Source organism: Rhincodon typus, chromosome 12 (assembly GCF_021869965.1).
Source record: "Rhincodon typus isolate 14 chromosome 12, sRhiTyp1.1, whole genome shotgun sequence".
NCBI classification, from domain to species: domain Eukaryota; kingdom Metazoa; phylum Chordata; class Chondrichthyes; order Orectolobiformes; family Rhincodontidae; genus Rhincodon; species Rhincodon typus.
In genome coordinates this window covers 21228003-21245163 of record NC_063343.1, presented here as the reverse complement: position 1 = coordinate 21245163, position 17161 = coordinate 21228003, and the positions used below count along the sequence as shown (strand labels likewise).

The window sequence follows — 17161 nt, the reverse complement described above, 5'->3', positions numbered from 1 at the left end:
TTCTGAAGAAGGGTCTAGGCCTGAAACGTCGGCTTTCCTGCTCCTCTGATGCTGCTTGGCCTGCTGTGTTCATCCAGCTCTACACCTTGTTTTGTCTCGGCATCTGGATTGTGACTGCAATCACTCATGAATTGTGGGTATCAAAGATGATTATTTGAAAGGATAGTTACTTTTCCCTTGTGCTGATATTTGAGTGAATTATGATGGGGGGGTTAATGGCTGTAAAACACATCTGAGTGATTTTGATCAGCAAAGCACTTTGAAATCTGACCTGTTCTGCCTACAAACATAATTGACTGTGAACCAAAACCAAGATTCACACATTTAGTTCAGAACTGAAGGAGTGCAGTATTTGGATTTTCATAGCATTATCTCTTATTCCCAACTTAATATGGATGTGTCATCTCATTGACATGCCCATGTAACCCAAATTCACTGTCTAATTTGAATGTTTTGCCTGCTGCTCTAGTTCCAGGCCACTATGGCCTTTATTTTCTCCACCTTTCTCCCATCTTCTGGGGGTAGCCAATTGTGCAGTATTTGTTATATAAACCATTCTAACACCGATCTGTTCTTCTTTGGTACTCTGCTGGTTCTAGGCTTAAACCTTTCTTGCATAAGCTCAGTTACCTTTTGTCCCATTTGGTGCTTTTTACGGGCTGATCTCAAGACTGAGATACCAACTGCTCCATTGTTTCTGACCTTCCCACTCAGCACATGACTAAAAGCAGACAGCAAAATATTTGTAGTTAAATTAGCATGTATTACAGCAAGACTACAGTAAATATAGGGTTTCCAATTCTTTCATCAATAACTTTAACAGAATCAGAAGTGTGCCTGAAATAGGCTCAGGAGTATAAATAACAATTTTGACAAGTGTCTGTGGCTTGATTATGGTCTTACTCTTAAAAATCTAACTGAGAATTGTCATCTTGGTTAAAAAGATGTTTGTATTTGAGGCTCAATGCTAACTGAGGGACGAATATGACATTTCTTGGAGATCTGCTTGTTATTGGTTTGGCATCAATCATAAAAGGCATATTCCTAATCTTCTTCTTTTACACAATTTTTGTTTAGAATTTCAGTTTTGAGTCTCAACTTATGTGGTAGTGTACTCATTGGAGTTACTTTGTGTAGACCCTCATGGTAATGCACTGTTATCATCTATAGGAATTAACACTATAGTCAATCACTTTACAATCTTTCTAAAAGCTTTTATTTTGAATTCATTGCATTTTTTTAGCACAATAACTCTAAGTATATCAAGTACTAACCCCAGTCATTTTTGGTACTCTTGATCAATTCCATTATCTAATTACCACCACTCCCCCGCCTACTTCCCGACATCATCATCCTCCCCATCAATTCCTGGAAACAACAACATCTTGAGGTTATCTTTGGCCCCACTTGTTTCAGTTCTGCAAAGTCCCACCTTCTGCATTGCTGTCACTACTGACTGGCCATTATAAGTGCATCATGTGCCTCTCGTTGAACATAATAAATTGGCCAAATTCTCCATTCAGCACTCGAACCTGCCCCACCTTTCTTATAAGATCATGATCTAGCTGCCACGCCTCCTGAGATACCAAATTCCAGACATTCACTACCCTCTGAGAAAAGAAATACCTTCATATCTCAGTTTTACTTGAATATCCCTTATTCTGCAGTAATGTCCCCTAGTTTGAGATGTGCCCCACAAGTGGATAACTCCATACTTACTCTAAAGCCCCCTTAGAATTTTGTATATTTTAATGTAAGATCATCTTCATTCTTCTAAATTTCTAATGAATAAAGACCTAACTTGTTTAACAGTTCTTGATTACTTTATCCCAATAATCAGCCAAGCGAATCTCTTTTTAAACTGCTTCCAATGCTAGCATATCCTTTCTTCAGTAAGGGGACTAAAACTCTGCACAGTTTTCCACCAACAGTGTCCAGTTGTAACAAGACTTCCCTACTCTTAAACTCCAACAGAAGACCAGACACCCCTCACCACTTCCCAAAAAGGCCAAAATTCCATTTTGCTGCCTTTATTACTTGCAACATCTGCATGTTAACACTCAGCACCCTGATCCCTGAGTGCCGCACAATTTGGAAGTATCTCTCCCTTTAAATAATGGCCTGCCTTTTGATTCTTCCAAAGTACATGACCCCCCTCGCTTGGCTACATTAATTCCATCTGTCAGCTTTTGCCCACTCTTTTTGACACTTTTAATTGTTGGCCTCTTTGCACGTCTGTTTCCTTTTGATTTTTCTTAAACTTCCTTGCAACTGAAATCCCGTGCCCTGCCTCCCCACTAATTAGTTTAAAGCTCTATCTACAACATTTATTATCTGCCAGGTATCACCTGCCATCAGACCCCCCCCTCCTTACACAGACCAATCAATGCAGGACGGGCCGACAAAAGTGGTGGTTGTGGATTTAAAAGAAATTGTAGTTCAGTATCATTATGCTATAATATCAAATTCTTGCACTTATCAAATCTCTGGCATAATAAAACATTCCATGGCACTGCACAGGAGGGTTTCCTGAAGAATTGTTTTCTAATTACAAATAATATGGCTGAAAATATCAGTAAGTTTGCCTATTTAGTGAGCATGACATCATTACTAGATGTTACACTGTAGTTATTCTGGAAGTTACTAAAGCAAAATCCGTACAGAATACGTGAAATTGCATTCTGTTGACTTTGGTTGATTGGGCTGCGATAAGGGGAGATGGAAAAGATAAGGGCTGCTCAATGTTCCAAGTATTGTAAAACACAATGATTTACTTTGTGTGGTCATTGTGAAATCTTTTCCTTGGCATTTTTGGAAAAGTTAATGACCTGTACAGTAGAACTATTTATGGTGAAATAGGAAGTGGCCAAGAAACAGCAATTGATTACCTGAGGTGGACAGTGGCCATTGAAAAACTCAAACAAGACACTCCTGTTCAACAGTCTGTTTGTCAATGTTATTTACAAAATCATTAGAATCTGGGCAGTCGTCTTCTGGTTTTGTTAATGAATTCAAATGAGTTAAACAACATGTGGATTCCAACATTGCAGTATCCAACACTTTTTATAGTGTCTTCTTGTGCTATGAATTAGGGTCAAATAACTGCATACACTTGTGCTTTGAGGTCAAGAATGTTCCCGTTTTCTTTAACTCCAGTAGTATGTCTAAGCTAGATTTAAGTTGTTGCAGTAGTGGTAAATATGGTCTGTCAAATTTGACTTTAATCATCTGACTCTTTCACTCCATGAAAAGGTCCAGGTATAAAATATATTTTTAAAAAACATAAGTACTGGCCATGATCACGATCACTAATTTGAGGCAAGTATTGTATATTCCATAAGGGTTTCCAAAAGCACTGAAATTACTATTTTACCTAAAGACTTTGAAACCAAGCGATTGTGTCAGCTGCACTAGAATTACACCCCCTGTGTTAAATCGCAGTTGTATGATTTTATGCAGTGGTGATGAAAAGATTGCCAATTTGGAGAGACAGTGTAACCAGATTTGAGACTGTACAAACGTTAGCTCTAATTGATCAGAATAGAGAGAATGAATGAAGACACATTATAGCAGGATCTAGAAGTGGCTCTGCCTGACTCTGTCTCTCTGACTCAACAAATATTTATAGAACAGAAGGTCACTAGTTCAGCCCATGCTGGTCAACAAAGATCTGACTATACTGAAATAACTGCAAAAATTGTGCAGTTATTGGAAATCTGTGAATTTTAAAAATATATGCTAGTAGTAAGACCCCTTACAGAATGCTGGAAATGGAATTCATCACATGGCCAATTAGGGATGGATAATAAATCCTGGTCCCACCATTGATGCCCATATCCACAAATATACTAGGGAAAAGGTAACACTGATCATGCCTTTCTAAGCTGCTTTAGAGAAGATACGATCTGCTGCATTACTATAATGGAAGTGCTTGAAATTCTGTTCTGTCCTGTCCCATTTGAGTATCACCCTTCACTCAGTTGGTAAAACTGTCTAGTGGGTCAGATTTTGGAATAATTAATTCACACATGGAATGCTGCATTCTCCAAATGCTCTCTAAGATGAGAAGTTAAACAACCATGAAGGCTTCCATGGGCTATTTACGGATAGGTTCCCTCGTCCTTGATTCATTGCAGATCCTTACTGGAGATAAATTGTCTGCTGTTTCCTTCTCTTGCCATAATGATTAGACTTCCTAATGTCACAAAGGCAGTCCATAAATGCAAGTCCTTTTTCTTTTTCTAATTTCCAATTGCCACCTCCTGAAAATATTTATTCATGATGGAACATGTGTATGCCACCTTTTAATCTCTGACATAGGCTCAAACAAGTGAATTCGAATTGTTTCAAACCAGCAAACTACTTGATTATGGGAAGATAGAGCTAAACTTAATTCCATCCTAATCTGGCACAACACTCCAGTATCATCTGTCATAGTCATGGCTATTAGTAGCTAACCCCAAGCAAACCAGTGATTTCACATAAAATCTACCTGGATTGAAAGAAATCATGTTTCCCATCCTCCTTGTTATTCCCCATCTCAACAAAGCTTCAGCTATTATGCTGTGAACTCTGGAAATCTTTATAAAAACACAAGACGCTTGAAAAGCTCAGCAGGTCTGGCAGCATCTGTGAAGAAAAAAAATTAGAGTTAATGTTTCGGGTCCTGTGACCCTTCCTCAGAACAGGAAGGGTCACAGGATCTGAAACATTAACACTGATTTTTCTTCACAGATGCTGCCAGAGCTGCTGAGCTTTTCCAGCAACTTGTTTTTGTTCCTGATTTACAGCATCTGCAGTTCTTTCAGTTTTTAATCTGGAAATCTTTACGTTGTTTCATTTTTTTCTCATTACACCTTGAAACATCCTGATAAACCAAACTCTCGAATCTCCACTCCATGTTCTCAAATTGTGGCTCGTGACCATGATGGAGTGTGCAAGTCACATTTGAGGCTAAAAGCACCTGTTCCACAACAGTGACTGTGGAGGGGGAACATCCCAATCCAAAGTCTCTGGGACAGCCCTAGATCATTGATCAATTCTGCCAATCAGCACAAGGTGGACATTGAGTCATATGCTGTTGCCCCAGCAATGCATTCTGAGAATATTTGTGCTTTGACTTGGTGCAGCTGAAGATTAGAATGTGTCATTCTCACTGGCCAAGTACAGGGGGTTCTGCTGTAATGCCATGGTTGCTTTCCTGCACAATATCATGTTATAGAAAATCACACTATAAAAATAGTGGGGCCTATGGAAAAAGCAGGGTTTGGGGCAGACCACCAAAAAAAGCACTCATCTCTTAAAAACCACTCAAAAACCTAACACACAGGATAGTGTAGTATGAATAAGTGTTTAATTCCTATCTAATAATGAAATGAAACTAAATTTAATGCCTGATCTTGAAAAAATGTCAAGGTGACTTGATGAGGGTGGAGGTTTTGAGGTTTTGAGGTTGCTGGGGCTGAGCGTCATCGTTGTCATCATCATCCCAGAAGTGGATGGCTGTGGTTCATTGTCTCCTGACTCTTGGGGGTCGGCTTAAAAAATGTTGCTTTTGCTGCTTTGCCCTTTTTCTGCTTTCGTGAAGAAGCTGTTCATAGGGTGTCAAATCTTATTCCACGAATTGCTACCCTGCTGCGTTCTGCATTGTAATCGTTGTCCTCTAAGAGCTGCAACTGCTTCTCAATTTCCCTCAGGATAGAAGACAAAACCGAATTGGAAATCTCTCGTGGTGCTGCATCCTGGACGACTTCATCTTCATCTCTGGCTTCTGTTTCCCCCTCAGCAACAAGTTGTAGATCAGCTGTAGAGAAATCTTCACAGTGGGACTCCAGCAGCTCTTCAACATCCTCACTTTCCACTTCTTCAAATCCGACTTGCTTTGCAAGATTGACACGATGTTCTTTGATTCTTGCAAGCTCCTCTGATGGATCAAAGGTTTTAAAATCTTAAAAAAAAATCTGGGAGAAACTTCTGCCAGACTGCATGCATGCAGTCCTTACTGACATCACCCCAGGCCTCCATGATAATGTCAATTGCATTCTTGATGTTAAAGCTTTTCCAAAATTGAAGAACACTGTCCTTATCCCCCTCCGTGACTACAATCAGCCTCTTAAATGTATGCCCTAAATAATAAGCTTTAAAAGCTGCTATTACACCCTGGCCAATGGGCTGAGGGAGAGTGGTTGCGTTTGGGCGTAGAAATAGCACTTATCTTTTTGTGGAAGAATGGCTTGGTGCATTATCCAGGATGAGGAGAATTTTGAAATCCAAATTTCTTTTTCCTGCAATACATTTCAAAAACATCTTCCAAAACATAAACAATAAGGTTGCCGATGAAATCGCGTTATAGCCAACCCAAGTTTGTGTTTTAGAAATAGCATTCCCCAATTCATCAGTCATGTTATAGCCAATTTGCTTTGCTGGAACATACAATACAGCAGAACCCCCTGTGTGTGTAAATTAGAGGGTTTACATGGTGGAGCCAGGAAAAGAGCAGTAGCTTCAACTTTATTGTTTGTTTTATAATCTCCTTAACTCTAAGGTCAATAGCCGTACCTCATGGGTATCGGTATCTAGACCAGAAGGAGGGGAGGAGAATGGGGGCATTGAGTAAGAGGAGGGAAGTTGGGAAATGAGACTACTGCGAAGTAGAAGTATTGGTATATATGGATTTGAGAGGGATGTTGGGACTAGGCATGTGTGCGTGCTGAGGTGGGGTGACAGGCATCATGAAATCTGTCCCCAGGGAAATGGTGATCTTGGCTTAATCTACATGAGTTTGTAAATATTTTTATAAAGAACTTGTATTTTTAAAAAAGTGGAAATCTGTACTATTTACTATATGGTGAATATAACAATTAATGCTGACCTAGCCAATAATGCCTACATCCCATTAATTACTTTAAAAAAGAATTGAGATCAGTGCTGATTTATGACATCAGTACCCTGACGTTCAAAGCATCACATTTCACTTTATCCTTTACCACTTGTAACAACAACAAATTTTCACGATTTGTTACCAGCAATGTGTCGTAATCTGTTTGATTTCATTTCATTTCATTGCATTGCCGTACTGAGTAATAGAAATGTATGTTGTCTGGTATCCTTTTAAGTATTTGGAGTCTTGCAACCAGAAGACAGTATAACTGAATTTTGTACAGTGGCCATTTTGGTATTGTTGAACTGATACTTACTAATTATCTTGTTTGGATGTTATTACACACGTCTGAAGCAGAGAGCACTTGTATCCTAGGCCTTTTCGGTCAAAGATAGAAACACTATCACTGCATCAAAATCCTGCAGTATGTATCTGATAAACTAATCTGGAATGCCCTAGATTATAGACAATTTCATCATTTAAAGTGGGTGATCCTTTGAAACAGCTTGAAAATATTCCTTCTCAAATGTGGCTGTTAAATTACTTTTACTTTTACTTTTACTTTTTTTTTGGTTTTTCAGCTGGCTGATTGCAATCCTGTCCCAATTAAACCCCCTCTTTGGTCCACAATTGAAAAATGAAACAATATGGTACTTGCGCTTCCAATGGCCTTGAATCTGACAGCAAATATCTTTGATCAGGTGAGTGTTTGTGGAACTGCTTTATTTCACAGTTTTATGCTTTTAGAAGATGTAGTTTATTCAGCATGTACAGTACCAGTATATCTGAACAGAGTGACCTTGGCATTTGTTTGATGAACTAGTTTTGTATTTTTTTTGTATTTGGATGAAACTAGCCTAAGCTTTTAGATATTTAAATTGAAAACCTTTTGAATACTGATTAATAACAAGCCCTGGTGGTTTGCTTAAAGGGGGTGGGATGTCCCCCCAGTTGTTTTACTGGGGAGAAAGTGCAAGATGCCCTCCTGTAGCCAATAGCAAGAGCATGTTTGACTGCAGTTGGGCAGTTAGTCGAAAGGTTTTGTAGGGAGATGTAATGAATGTCTGGTTTTGCAAATCGTTATGCTTTTAAACAATCTATTTTAACTTCAAAATGGAATGGAATTGGTGGGATGTGTATTTGTTCCTGGATGCAACATCCATAAAGGGTTTTGCAGTGCACTGACAGTGTCCCTCCCTACTCTTGAGCCAGGAGCCAATTGCACCTGCTCCAGAGATGTGTAATAACATCTCTGATAAGAAAATACCTACAACATCTATGATCGTCCACTCAGTAGCAGCTTAGTGTACCACGTGCAAGGGCCTGTGCAGAAATTCATCAAGGCTGTTTTTAGATGGCACCTTTGACACCCTTGAGCACTGCCAACTACTAGAACAAGGATAGCAGATACATGAGAACACCACCCCGACGTTTCCCTTGCTCACTCTCGCGTGCCCTCCGAGATAACTCTTCAAAATATTTGTGCTCCTTCTTTCCCTGATCTCTTGCGGACTCTGTTTCTATTGATTTATGATTTGAATTTTAAGCTATCTAGGTCCTAAAATGTTATTCTCTTCCCAAACTTCTCCACATTTCTTTAAACAGGGTTTCCCAGAATAGTAGCTAGGACTCCAAGTTGGGTCAAAAGATCCAAGGTGGTAATGACTGTCATGGAGTTTGGACCAAGTTTTAACTGGCCTTCACTATCTCCAGTGCTCACTGAGGGTTCTCAAGCATTTTCAAACCTTGGAATGAGGTCACAGTGGGGTAGATGTTCAGGAGGCAGTATCTTTAAAACTCATGTCTTTGATCAAGTTTGTGATCAACTGACCATGCATCATGTTGCATTTCCTTCATTAATACATTTATGTAACATCTTTGTGTAATGCTTTGATATTTTATTATACACTTTGTTTGAATAGCTGGAATAGTAATTTTATTTTTAAGTTGGGGATGTGTGTTGGAATGAAGAAAATACCAACTATGTGCTACGTTACTTGGGGAGAAAAAAGTAGCAGTGCTTCAGACCACAGCATTTCATTTCTGTTTAAATTTTTCCCAAAAATATTAGGACATGTGAGCATAAGGCATGTTCTGCCAGAACACACACTTAACATGGTTTGTGCACTCACTTTGCCACACTGACCTCCACAAATATGTGGGAGACAATTGAACCATATTTGTATAATCCAAAAATTTCATTCCAAGAAAAGAGTTGAGGAGAGAAGTTTCTTTAGAGGCAGAGCTGCTATCTAACCTTTTCTGGACAATCTTCAAGTTTTAAAGTTATTAGATGCGGAATTTTCCATGTAAAATGTGACTGTGCAAGATATCTGGGGAGTTATGCAAAATTACAACTCAGAATAACTAAAAGTAGTGAACAGAACCACTTTTTTAAACTGAGTTATGTTTATATAATGGTTTTGTATAAAATATGTAATTTATGGCAGACCAGTACAGCATGTTCTAATGTTGCTAATTGTTCTCCATGGCTTAGACTATTAGACTGAAAACCAAGTGCTGTATTTAATGCTTTTGCGAAGTATTTCCCGTTAATATAACTCGGTATTCCATAGCTGTTTCTGGAGTGAAAATTGCTTAAGTTTCTCTTAGTATCGAAAAATATCAATTTGAGTGGATTCATGGGGCAAGTATTTGAAGCCTTTGGTCATTGCTGTTTTGGAAGCAGAAGTAGTAATTGTCAGTCTCATTTTGTCAGTCAACAATTCTTTTAAATTAAAAAATTGGAATTAATGGCCCAAAAATTGTATTTTTAAGCTATGAAAATATTTGGATCTGCTCTGTGGATGTTTATTTATGCTTTATATAATCTGTTTTTACAGAGAAGGAAGATACCTTTTAAAATTGCTGCAGATGATTCATTTCCTTTGTACATGAGCAGCTTTCTTACATGGAACTTTTCCAAATGGCATTCAACAGTGGTGGATTTTTGAAAATTTTGCGTTCTGGTTTATAATGCATGAATTGGAATTGATTCTTGGAGTTTAAAGTAATAAAACTAACAAGTGTGAATATTTAGCAATATATTGGAAGCTTGACTGTGCCTTAAATGTTCTACAATTTTATGACACTTGTATGTAAAGAGAAATCATCAGAATGTGCCACTGAGGGGAAATAATATATTTTGTGTTTATTTTGTGGGGTCTTATTTTTGTACTAACCTGTGTACGGCAATGTGAATAATGCAGATCTAGTTGGAGCAGATATGTACTGCTTTTGTATTTCTTGCCTTCTGTTTTCTTACTAAAGTCACATTTCAAAATCTGATCCTGATAATTTAATAAATACTTGATGAAAGCTCTGGTTAAGGCTATATCTCACTTTTTTCCTCTAAAACATTTATAGCTTAACTTTAGCAAGCATCTGGTTTTTGTATTGTAAACCCATTTCATTTAATTAAGGAGCTATAGTAATCTTAAAAATATACTTGTAATCTTGCTGTTATTTGGTGCGGAAATAACATCAGATTTAAGCTTGTGGTTGTTATTATGACCATTTGTTTGAGAAAGGAAACTGAAACCTCATGCCCTATCTGAACTATTGTAACAAATGGCTTTTGTTCAATATTGTGCTTGTCTTTGGAAGAACACTTAAGTATTGTGGAATTAAAATTATACAGAAATTCAGGAAGGATGGTCATGTGCTTCTGACATGAATAGCACTATTGGTTACTGTTGCAAAGAGAGTACATTCTGTGACTGGAATAAGAACTTGGAAGTTATTGTGCTTGTAGGAAAAAAAAGCAATTAAGACCGTTAACACTCAGGAGCAGAGGTAGGCCATTCAACCAACCACCTGCTCCACCATTCAATAAGATCATGACTGATCTGATATTCCTCAACTCCACTTCCCTGCTGATTTGCCTTGCAGATTTAAAAAATCTGTCTGTCTCAATGACCCAGCCTTGACAGCCCTCTGTGGTAAAGAATTCTACATGTTCACTACCCTCTGAAAGAAGACATTTCTCCTTTATCTGTCTTAAAAATGTGACCCCTTATTCTGATATTATGCCCTGTGGTCCTAAACTCTTACCACAGTGGGGAAACAACCTTTCCACATCTACCTACAAGTCCTACAAAAAACATTTTAGATGTTTCAATAAGGTTGCACCTCATTCTAGTAAATTCCAATCAGTACAGACCCAACCCAATTGCTGGACTGTTAAGCCAGAGACTCAGATAATGTTCTGGGGACCCGGGTTCGAATCCCGCCACGGCACATGATGGAATTTGAATTCAATAAATATCTGGAACTAAGAGTCTAATGATGACCGTGAATCCATTATCGATTGTTGGAAAAACCCATCTGGTTCATGTCCTTTTTTAGGGAAGGAAACTGCCATCCTTACCTGGTCTGGCCTACGTGTGACTCCAGACCCACAGCAATGTGGTTGACTTGTAACTGTCCTCTGGGCAATTAGGGATGGTCAATGAATGCTGCCTAGCCAGCGACACCCTCCTCCCATGAATGAATAAAGGGAAAAAAAACCTACTCAACTTCTACTCATAAGACAGTCCCTCCATGCCTGTTATCAGTCCAATGAACCTTTTCTGTAGAATGAGGGGTCCAGAACTGTTCACAGTATCCTTGGTCTTTTCTTCTGATCTGATTAGTACCTTGTACGCTTTTAACCAAGTCTCCCTACTTTTATACCCCTATGCCTTTGAAGTAAAGCCCAACACTCAATTTGCCATCCATATTACCTACTGAACTTGGATATTAGCTTTTTTGAGTCATGGATAAGGACTCCCAAATACCTCCCTCATAGTTTTCTGCAGTTTTTCTCTATTTAAATGATATGGAGCTCATCTCCTTCCTGTAAAAGTGGATAACTTCACATTTTTCCACATTATTTATCATCTGCCAAGTGTTAGCCCACTGGCTTAACCTATCTCTATCCATCTACAGGCCCTTCATCCTCACCATTTGCTTTCCAACTATTTTTGTCATCCACAAATTTGGCTATAGTACATTTGCTTTCCTTGCCTAATTAATTAATATAAATTGTAAATGATTATAGCCCCAGCATTGATCCCTATGCCACACCACTAGTTAAAGGTTGTCGTCCTAAAAATGTGCCCCTTTCACAACTCTTGTCATATATTAGCTAGCCAATCCTCAATCCATGCTAATATATGATCTCCAACACCATGAGCTCTCATCTCAGGTAGCCTGATATGTGATACCTTCAGAAAGATCAAAATATAGTACATCTACTACTTCCCCTTCATTCATTCTGTTTGCTACCTTCTCCAAGAATTCTAGTAAATTTGACAGGCATGATTCCCTTTTATGAAACCATGTTGATTCTGCTTGATCAAGCTATGTATTTTAAATGGCCATTCAAGTTAGGGAATTAAATGTGTCGCTCAAAGCCTGGTGTGGGTGGAATGGGTTTCAGATCATGGATTTATCTTGCTTTTTTTTTTAGAAAGGACAAAATGGTGTAGTGGTATTATCACAAGATTATTAGTTCAGACACCCAGGTCCCCAGAACAAATCCCACCATGGCACATTGTGGAATTTGAATTCAATAAAAATCTGGAATTAAGACTCTGATGATAATGATGATTATTAAAACCAATGTTGATTCTCAGAAAACCCACCTGGTTAACTAGGGAAGGAAACTGCTGTCCCATCTTCATCTGGCTTATGTGTGACTCCTCACTCACAGGAATGTGATTGACTCTTAACTGCCCTCTGGGCAATTTCAGAATGGCAATAAATGGTGGCCTAGCCAGTGACACTTTCCATGAACAAATACTGACAAGTACTGGGTAGAAGGGAATTGTTCAGGTGGGGCAGGCTTCACTTGGATCATATTGTGACGGTGAATTGAATAACTAAGTTTGTGGGGAGGGCTTTAAGCTGATTAGAAGTTGAGGCTTTGGGAGAGAGGGAAATGTATACTTACAAAGCAAAACGATATGGCAGCGTTGAAGGGCAGCTATTTGGATAACGATACCAGAGTCCGAAAGGAAATGACAATATACAAACATAGAAAAATAGCACCAAATAGCATCGTATAGCTGTATAGCATTAAAACAGATATTTTGGTCCAACTCATCCATGTGCACTAGATATCCTAAATTAATCTAGTCCCATTTGCCAGCATCTGGCCCATGACCGTACAAACTCTTCCTATTCATATACCCCTCCACATATCTTATAAACATTGTAACTACCAGCTTTCACCGGCATTTCATTCCATACATGGACCACCTTCTGCATTTTTAAAAAGTTGCTATTGGGTCCCTTTTAAATGTACCCATCCCACCTTTAACCTATGCCCTCTAGTTTTGGATTCCCCTAGCCTGGAGAAAAGACCTTGGCCATTCACCCTATCCCATGCCACTCATGCTTTTATAAACTTCTATAAGGTCACCCCTCAGCCTCAGATGTTCCAGGGAAGATAGCCCCAGCCTGTTCAGTCTCTCCCTGTAGTTCAAACCCTCCAACCCCGGCAATATCCTTGTAAATCTTTTCTGAGCCCTTTCAAGTTTCACGACATCCTTCATATAGCAGGGAGACCGGAAGAACACAGTATTCCGACAGTGGCCTACTAATGTCCTGTAAAGCCGCAACATGACTTCCCAATTCCTCAACTCAATGCACTGACCAATAAAGGCAAGCGTATTAAATGCTGCCTTCACTATCTTGTCTACCTGGGACTTCACTTTCAATGAATTGTGAACCTGCACTCCAAGGCCTGTTTGCTCAGCCACACTTCCCAGGACCCTACCATAAAGTGTATAAGTCCTGCCCTGATTTGCTTTTTCAAAATGCAACACCCCACATTTATCTAAATTAAACCCCATCTGCCACTCTTCGACCATAGGGTCATAGGGGAAATATTATAGCAAAAAGGCAAAATTAATAACTCCTTACTTGAATGTACGTAGCACTTGGAGCAAATTAAATGAATAGAGGTTAATGGGTATGATTTTACAACCATTACAGAGATATGGTTACAAGGAGATCAAAGTTGTGAACTAAATATTCAGGGGAATGTGACATTTCAAAAGGAGAGGCAGGAAAGAAAGGTAATGGGGTGAGATGACATGAGTACAATATCCAGAAATGATCTTGGATTTGAAAATGTAGAATTCATATGGGCGAAAGTAAGAAATAACAATAGGAAGATGACATTGGAAGTAGTCTAAGCACCCCCCTAGCAGCAGTACTGTAGAATCATAGAATTCCTACAGTGTTGAAGCAGGCCATTCAGCCCATCAAGTCCACACTGACCCTTCAAAGAGCATTCCAACCAGACCTACCCCTTCTCTGTAACCCTGTATTTCCCATGGTTAATCCACATAGCCTACACATCCCTGGACACAATGGGTAGCCTAGTGTAGCCCATCCACCTAACCTGCACATTTTTGGAATGTGGGAGGAAACTGGAGCACCAAGAGGAAACTAATACAGACAGTTGCGTGAGGGTGGAATCGAACATCGGTCCTTGTTACTGTTAGGCAGCACTGCTAACCACTGAGCCACCATGTGGCCAAGAATAAATCAGAAGATAAGGCAAAAAGGGGGAGTACATTGACTGTGGTTAACTTTAATCTTGTAGATTGGGAAAGTCAAATGGAAGATCTTGGAGTAAAAGATCTATTCATAGACAGTGACCATCAGGTAGAATTTAGCATTCCGTTTGAGAAACTAGAGTTAGTAACCACTGTGCTAAACTTAAATAAGGGTAAATACGAAGAAATGAGGACAGAGTTGTTTTGAGTTGACTGGGAAAAGAGTTTACCAATAAAGGCAGTTGAGAAACAATGACAAATGTTGGAGAAAGTAGTTCATGATTCACAGCAAAGATATTTTAGGAAGAGAATAAACCAAAAGAAATTAACCAGGGGCTTAAGGATAGCATCAAATTAAAAGTAAATTGTACAATGTGGCAACCATTGTTAGTGAGCCAAGGATTTGGAAAGTGTTAACAACCTAACAAAAAATGACCAAAACAGAAAAGAAAATAAACAGGATAAGCTACTTCAAATATTAAAAAGTAAGAGAGAGGCCAAAGTGGATAATAGGCCCCTCAGATAATGAGGCTGGGGAACTAATGAGGTCCTTGGAAATGGCAGAGGAGTCAAATAAATACTTTGCATCATCTTTCATGGTAGAAGACACTAATATTACTCCAAAAATATTAAAGAATCAGGGGGCAAAATAGGACAGGAAACAAATACAACTATCACCACTGAACATATAGTAGGGATTCTAATGAGGCTAAAGTTGAATGGAAAATATAAATTGTGTGTGTAACAATTTTTTTTGAATATGGACTGAATTATTAACTTGATTTTCCAGTAATCTTTCAAATAAAGTCTAACACTAACTGCAGAAAGAATATCAAGCTAACGGAATTGTATGTTAGCATTTATTTGCAAATTATTACCTGTCAATGCAGTGAGTGAAAATACTAATTAGTTGTTATTGAATGGAAAATATTTAATTTCCTGTAAGATTTCCAAACTTAATATTAACCATTACCCAAAAAATAATTTAACACTCTTATTTTGGGTAAATAACATTTTTAATTTAAAAATTACACGGAAAAAACATTTCTTTTTTAGCTCCTTGAAAAATCAATTATCACAGTTCCACGTGGTTTGACATAACATTTATTTTGATCCTTGACTCAATATAAACAATACGACAGAAGATCTTTTAGTACATTCAGTAGATGTTCTAGTACGTCCAACGTTGGTTGAACATAGGTCCTCATTTACTAATGGCTGTCCTGAATGAGGAGCTACATTTTTGAGCAAATAATGTTCCCTGAAGGTTCTCTGGTTCATAAACTTTTACCTCATGTATATTCTAGTATTAGCCAAATGGGCTCACCCAAAACCATGTGACCCCAAATTGCTTTGTGAACAGTAAATATAGGGGTGGGTTCTATGATCTGGGGGTGTCTTGATTTAGTTTTTGAGTTCCATTACTAAGCTGCTATATTCTAGTGGATCATTAGCCAGGGATTTCCATGACTTAATGAGGATATTTGATCTTTTCAGGATTGCTTTGAGGGCATCCCTAATTCACTGTCCTCCTGCAGACGAAGTTCTGAACAGAGCAGTTGCTTTGGGAGTCTGCTGCCAGGCATACATGTCCTGGCCTGCAGAACTGGATTTGAGTGATCAGTGGCTCAAGTTGAGTATCTTGGCTTTGCAGATATTCTTGCTGGGCTGCCTTTCTTGCCACTGGATTTGGAGGATGTTTTGAAGGTACTGCTGGTGGTACTTCAGTGCTCTGAAGTGAGCACTCCATGACTGTGGGGAAGAGTAGTTGCAGACGTGGATCTACCCTGTCTGTTTTCCAATGGCTAAATCCCTCTTTCTTTTGTTTGTGCTTTAACTATAGTGTTTAAATAAATTGTGTTTGCTTAACGTTCAGTAGTTTGACCAGTCGCACCACATCTGGAACACGCATTTCACATCTAACTTTAAAATAAGAAAAAGTTAGGGTATGGGGTACGTTCTTAAAATATTTTGAGGGCGCCTGATCTGGTCCATAACACTTTACGATTAATGTTGCTTGGCCTGCTGTGTTCATCCAGCCCTGCAACTTGTCTCGGATTCTCCAGCATCTGCAGTTCCTACTATCCACGATTAATGTAATATTGGTTCTGAGTGGTAGTAAGGATGTCAATCTCCCAATTTCAAGCGGGGTATTCCCCGACGGCTTTAATAGGTTCAGATCATGGTCTCCAGCCGCAGCGTGTGCTCTGCAGCATGCAGGCTCTTCCACTACCTGCCAATCGGAATCCTCTGGAGTTTTCTATGAAATTTGTAGAAAAAGTGGTCTTGGAGCCGAAAGGGCTGGCGGTAAGCAAATAACGAGTGGTGGGTGAAACCAAGCCATCTCCTGTAGAGTCAGATCAGATTACGACTGGCATATTCCTAAATTTAGAATAAGGTGATAATTCTTCCTAATGCATGCAAAAAAAACACTACAAAGGCGAAATACTACAGTTGCTGGAAAACCCATAGAAAATTCAATTCAAAGGCTATTGCCCTGAAACCAAAGCGCACGCATCTCCACATAAACTAGCATTTTCTGCTGCTACCTTCCAAGCAAATATTGCCTTTACAGTGTCAATGGGACGCACTAGAACATTTTAACCGCTACGAGGTGGTGGGAATATTTAAGAGCTGTCAAAAAAAGTCTGATAGACTAACAGCGTGTCTTTTTTTAAATCAGAGTTGGGGGACTTTTTTTAAATTCAAAAATGTTTGAAACATTCTCAGG

At 38.9% G+C, this 17161-nt stretch overlaps 1 protein-coding gene across 1 annotated transcript in view; it reads left to right on the top strand.

Moving 5' to 3' along the window:
* Positions 1-10204, top strand: part of atp6v0e1 (ATPase H+ transporting V0 subunit e1) — a 20905-nt gene extending 10701 nt beyond the window's left edge. Inside the window, exons 3-4 of the mRNA XM_048604009.1 lie at positions 7462-7581; positions 9724-10204. Coding sequence (XP_048459966.1) covers positions 7462-7555 — 94 coding nt within the window. The 3' untranslated portion in view covers positions 7556-7581; positions 9724-10204. The remainder of the gene's footprint in view (positions 1-7461; positions 7582-9723) is intronic.
* Positions 10205-17161: the final 6957 nt, after the last annotated feature.